Source organism: Mastomys coucha, unplaced genomic scaffold, assembly GCF_008632895.1.
Source record: "Mastomys coucha isolate ucsf_1 unplaced genomic scaffold, UCSF_Mcou_1 pScaffold3, whole genome shotgun sequence".
Classification (NCBI taxonomy): Eukaryota; Metazoa; Chordata; class Mammalia; order Rodentia; family Muridae; genus Mastomys; species Mastomys coucha.
This window is the reverse complement of record NW_022196909.1, coordinates 1,699,372-1,705,896: the sequence shown is the minus strand read 5'-3', so window position 1 is coordinate 1,705,896 and position 6,525 is coordinate 1,699,372. Positions and strand designations below refer to the sequence as shown.

Here is a 6,525-nt window from a genome sequence, read left to right as displayed (position 1 = left end):
TCCCCATGCCTGCCACCCCGCCCTCTCCCACTTTTTGGCCCTCGCATTCCCCTACACTGGGGCACCAAACCCTCACAGGGCCGAGGTCCTTTTCTCTCTGGGTTTTCTAAGGCAGACCAACCACATCATTGAACTCAACAGGTGGGAGCCCTGACCACACCAGGCTACTAGAGAGTGCTGAATGAATTTCTGCTACTTCACAAGGCAGTTCTGCTGCACAACCAAATTATAACTTTTCATTGCTAAATCTAAGTGCAGATCTCACAGGATCTGTGCAGGAAAATGTGTCATTCACTATATATTTTAAGTTAGAGGTAAGATTTATAGTAATTATGTGCCATAAAAGTTGTCTCTCAATCATCAAAAATAAAGGAAGTATCACAATTGTTTGTAAGAAGTTAATGTTTTTTATGAAATCTGCTGCTAAGATTAAAAATATTAGTTGTTTAAAAGTGTTGGGTCTAGTATGTTCCTCAATAGTAGTGCATGACTAGTGTTCAGTAAGTCCTGAGTTTAATCTTCGGTTCTCCATACAAGCAAATGAAAAAAGATTTGAAAACTTTGCTAGTACATGGACTTTATTGAAAAGCTTATGCAAGACTACTTTGGTGAATCAAATGTATTTAAAATTGAAGTTATAAGATTTCTTTTTAAAACTTCTTTTGAAAAGGTTATATTCTGAGAAAAACATTATATTATGCAAATAATCTTCCATGTATTTTTAAGAACATTTTAAGAACATGTTTTAAGAACATTTACTACTTCTATATTTCTATATTTCTTCTATATTTCTAATTTGGAAAGAGTTGGGTTTTTTGTTTCTGTTGTTTTTTTTTCCTAATGTATGAACTCATGTGTTTTTTCATCCTCTTTAACTCCTTTTCAACAAAATAGGACAAATGCAGGCAACAAAATAATATGAAAATGCATATAACGTTTTTATTCTTAGTGAATCGTTGCTTTGCTTTCCCACACGCATAAATGCTGTGCTGCAAAGCCGGAAGCGCTGCGAAGCCGGAAGCGCTCTCCTCGGGAAGCGATGTGGCCATGTGATAATCACCTGCAGGGTTGATGGCTTTAGCATATTCTTAAGGTACTGTAATGGAATATCTAAACCAGCAAGCAAAAAAGAAACTTGAACAAAAGATTCAGATTTTCAGTACGGACATGCACCTAGGTGCAACAATCAAAGAGCCAGCCTTTGAGCATTCAAGCACGAGTTTCTACAATCTAGTTAAATGTGCCTTCAACAAATGTAAGCATATTTTCCATATATATATATATGTATATATACATATATATATATATATATATATATATACCACATATATATACATACATATGACATATATAACACATATATATGATATTCACTGTACAGTTTGGAACTGTACATTACTTTACATATTAGTGTTTAGTAGAAATTTGAAAAAAAAAAAATACTGGCAAGCTTCCATATTGACTTTATAAAACCGGGTGCCGTTGGGCAGAGAGATGGGTCAGTGGCTTATAGCATTGGCTGCTCTTTCAGAGGACCTGAGTTCAATGGTTAACATCTGCCTGGAGGCACACATCTATTTGCAACTCCAGTCTCAGGGGATGTAATGGCCAATTATGGGTTCCAATGGCATCAAGCCATGACATGCATGCTCACATGTGGGTAAAAAACACATACACATAAAATAATAACAATAATGATAATAATAATAATCTTTTCAATTTAAAATTACTTAACATAGCATGTAGCATGTTATTTTTTTTTCTGCTGAGAGAACTGAGGTCTCTGTAGTGAATTTGAAAGACAAAAGCCACCATCATAAATATTGACACCTAGAGGACCCTGAACCAAATAGAACCTTTTAAAAAACTATAAGGATTTAATATTTATTTTTGAATAATTTTAACTTTTTAAATCAATATGTGTGTGTGTGAGTGTGTGTGTGTGTGTGTGTGTATGTGTGTCTGTGTAAGTCAGAGGACATTTATGTACTAGTTCTGGGGATCAAATTTTGGTCAGCAATCGTTCAAGACAAATTGGCCTTTGCCCACTGAGACATTTAACAGTCTCAATTTTAGATATTTTAAAATGTTAAATTTCTGTTTTAATAATTTGAATAAAAAAGTTAAAAAATTAACTTCAGGTAACAAACTGGTGACTTACTACTTATGATTCTATATCTTTAAGTGTTAATGTATAATACATACATATGAATGTAAATACATACTAATGATACTAGTTTCCAGTTAAAATTAGATCCATATCAAATGGTTTAATGGCATTTTTCTATTGTATTACATTTATAAAATCATTTTAATATACATATAACAGTCTTAATATTAATTTTTTTCTCAATGTAGTAAATGTTGTTTCCAAATTTTACTTAAAAATATCCCTGGGGCCATGTCTTTATAAAATACTTGAAAAGTTTTGAAAAAGACAAAATATTTGTACCTGGGGTTATTGACCATCACAGAAAATAAAATATGATATGATAATGATAAAAAGAAAATGCAGCATATAAACTAAGCAGGGAAGAAAATTTATTCCAGTTGATTACAACAGGGGGACAGGAATTGAGCTTACCTCCCTTAAAGAAATAGGCCAGAGTTCTGATGTCTGAGTGTTACTGAAGCTCTGAAGGGATATAGAAGATAGAGTTAATGTGATTATACCATTTGCCTTTGCTAATTGGTACTGTTGAAGTTCACCTCCTGCCATCTCATTGGTTTATTTTCTTTGATGGTTTCTACTCAAAGCGATGGCTTCAATGAGATAGTTTTCCTGGCTGTGAAACTGAGAGAAAATAAGTATATACTTATCATAGTTTTAATTTTTTATTACCTTATATTTCATTATGACTGTTTTTCAAAAGTTGCTTATTCCTTACCTGCTCTTCATTGAAGAGACAACTCTGGGGAGTGAATCTAGAGCTGGAGGGGGGAGGAGAGTGGAGGGAAGACTGTGGGCAATGAGTCTAGAACTGGAGGGAGGAGGAAGAGTGGAGGGAAGACTGTGGGTAGTGAGTCTAGAACTGGAGGGAGGAGGAAGAGTGGAGGGAAGACTGTGGGCAGTGAGTCTAGAGCTGGAGGGAGGGAGGAGTAGAGGGAAGACTGTGGACAGTGAGTCTAGAGCTGGAGGGGGGAGGAAGAGTGGAGGGAAGACTGTGGGCAGAGAGTCTAGAGCTGGAGGGGGGAGGAAGAGTGGAGGGAAGACTGTGGGCAGTGAGTCTAGAGCTGGAGGGAGGAGGAAGAGTGGAGGGAAGACTGTGAGCAGTGAGTCTAGAGCTAGAGGGAGGGAGGAATAGAGGGAAGACTGTGGGCAGTGAGTCTAGAGCTGGAGGGGGGAGGAAGAGTGGAGGGAAGACTGTGGGCAGAGAGTCTAGAGCTGGAGGGGGAGGAAGAGTGGAGGGAAGACTGTGGGCAGTGAGTCTAGAGCGGGAGGGGGGAGGAAGAGTGGAGGGAAGACTGTGGGCAGTGAGTCTAGAGCTGGAGGGGGAGGAAGAGTGGAAGGAAAGGCAATTGAGGGTAGGATATTGAAACTGGTTTCTCTCAGCCAGGAGGGAATAAAGGACCTGAAATAAAGGGTTTGAAATGCAAAGAGAAAACACAAAGCCAAGTTGGGTTCCAATCAAGGCTCTACTTTACTGAGAATAAACCAGGGTTTTTATAGTCACAGGAGAAACAGAAAACAAGTCTCTAGACTACACTACAAAGAAAGTTCAAGTGCCAAAGTCCCCAGGTTCAGAAGATCTTCAGGCGCTGGGCTGGCTTACCTAGGCTGTGGGCCCAGGTGGCTTCTTCAAAGACAGTCAACAGAGAGCATCTGTCTTAGCTCCCAGGTGTTAGCCCCCGAGCAGAGGCTGCCAGAAGTCCAATGACTGAAGTGATATTAGGATATTAGGATGTCCAGTTCACGGTAGGTGATGCCACCACTGTGTAAGTGGTCCTAGGTCATGAATGACACAGAAATCGAGATGTTTATCATTGTTCAAGTCAGTAAGAGGCATTCTCCCCTATCTTCCAAGTCAGTTCTGTCTCCAGGTTTTAGTTTGTAGGTCTTGCCCTTGAATTCACTCAGTGACAGGATAGGACCTGGAATTTGCAATATTAAATGTGTCCTTTCCTCCTCCAAGTTGGTTTTTGCCAGAAAGTTTAATCATAACCACATATAACTGAATGCAATATTATGTACTTAATGTACAGGAGATTGCTGTGTCATATCTGAAAATATGAATTTGGAAAGGATTGTGGAAAAACTTGAGAAATTTGAGCTTGAAAAGCCAATGAGTATTAGAAATGTAGAAGATAATGCCGAGAGCAGTGCAGTTGATAAGAATTCTGCCATGTGTAATTTTAAAGGGAAGTTTTGAGGATCCTTTAATGAACCCATCAGAGCCATATAAATTAAGAATCTGTGTTTCTAATCACATGGTGCTAAAAACAATCAGTTGTGATTAACTAAAGATCAGAACCAGTGAAGTGGAACTGTTGCTTTGCTGGGAGATCAGGTAGAGCTGAAGAGTTAACTGTGATTCAGAACACACTAGCATCACTGAGGTGAAATCTTCCAAGAACTGCTTCCTTGGGTCAAACATCAGAAGCTATGTGTTCCAGAGGGTACAAAAGCTATACCTTGTTCTGGAAGCCAAAGCAAGTTCCTCAGAGAGTACTGATTTTGAAAGCATAAAGGGTCCACGAAAGGTAGCTGAGGCTTGGAACTTTGGGATATCAGAAGAGGTCAATTTTAAAGGTGCAGCATCAGTTGCAGTATAAGTGTCAAGACTGAAGGGATAATGGAGAGAAGACATAGATTAAAATCCTGAAGATAAAGACAGGGTCTCTGAAGGGCATCCAGTAGAGGCTGTTCAAGGACTTACATCCCATTTGCAGCAGAATCTCCAACAGTCTGGAGATGACAGCTTGATTTGATGACTAGAGGAGAGTAGCAAGTGTGGAATGGTGATGATTTGAGGCTAAGTGTAACTCATTATGTGCTATGGATGACAGATATGTAGAAAAACAGCTGAGGCCCTTTGGAGCCCAGAAGGTTTTAAGTCCTATATGTCCACCAAGAGTTTATGACACTATGGCACTTTGGTCTTGATTTCATTTTAATGAAACCGTGCAGTAGTTCTTCCCTCCTGGAAGAGAAAATTTTTAATAAAAAATACAAACTTTTATGGTTAAAACTTTTGGAATTTTAAGAGACTTTGGGAATTTAGAGAGAATTCATGTTAGTTCAGAGTAGCTTTGTACTTTTAAAGATAATTTGGATATTGAGAACATTTTTAAATTGCACAATGTTTAAAGTTTTAGGACTATGGGAATTTAAAAAATTGGGCTGTGTTTTATATTGAGATATTGAAATATATAAAATTTCATAGATACACAAAAAAGGAAAGGCATTGGTGTGTCAAGATGACATGGAATCAGTGGTCCTGCAGAAAGATTTTTCATCAGCTTCACAAAAGTCAGAATAATTTGGGAAAAGAGAATCTCATTTGTGAAAAAAATAACTATGCAATTGTCTTGTGTATAATCCTATGGGAATTTTTTTCAAGTATTTATTTTGGAGGCTGTAGCTTACATAGTTGGTACCACCTTTGGACAGGTGGCCTTGGGTTGTATAATAAAGCAAGTTCAGTAAGTTCAATGAGGTAGAAGCCAGTAAGTAGCATTTCATCATGGCTTTCTGTTTCTGTCCAATCTTCCAGTTCCTGCCTTGAATTATTGCTGTGAAGTCTGTCAATGATGAACTGTGATATAAAAGGGTAAGGAAAATATACTATTTCTTCTTACATTGCTTTTATTCATAGTATTTTATTATATTAATAGGAACTCAAATTAAGACAGCCCAGGAACAGTATAGAAAAGTCATATGTTAATTCTATTTTATTGAAAGAATTCTATACTTATATCTACATTATGTTGTTCTCCCTCCATTACATAATAAGGGTTCATCTTTTCCTACATCCTCATAAACACTGTTGTCTTTTAATTTCCTGAACACCACTATTTTTACTGAGTTAATATAGAATCTCAAAAAGATTCTAAGCTAAGTTTGTTTAAAGGTTTTAAGCTAAGGTTTAAAGTGAAGGCTAAGGATGAGGAATATTTTTAAAAATATGTACTGGATATTTATGTTTCTTCTTTAAAAACTGTCTCCTCATTTCTTTGGCTATTAAATTATTGGTAGTCTTCAGGGGTGTTTGATTTTTCTACTTTTTAAAAATATATTCCAGATAGTAATCCTCGGTTTGAAGTACAGCTGCCAAATATTTTGTCCCATTCTGTAGACCATCTATATTATCCCCATAGATTTCACATTCAAGTAGAAACTTTGAAACTCCCTATAGTCTGACCTGTTGATTCTCAGTACTACTTTTGTGCTATTGGATTTTTTTTTCAGAAAGTTGATGCCTGCACTTATAATTTAAAGTGTTTTCTTTATATTTTACTTTGGAACTTTCAACATTGTTTTAAATTAAGTTCTTTGAAGCAATTTGAATTGATTTATGTGCTATG

The 6,525-nt window shown here is 36.9% G+C and overlaps 1 protein-coding gene across 1 annotated transcript in view; it reads left to right on the top strand.

Annotated features, from left to right (window-relative positions):
- LOC116075393 (cyclin-L2-like) overlaps positions 1–4,370 on the top strand; it is a 160,020-nt gene extending 155,650 nt beyond the window's left edge. The window contains 2 exon segments of the mRNA XM_031348514.1: positions 950–1,093; positions 4,244–4,370. Coding sequence (XP_031204374.1) covers positions 950–1,093; positions 4,244–4,370 — 271 coding nt within the window.
- Positions 4,371–6,525: the final 2,155 nt, after the last annotated feature.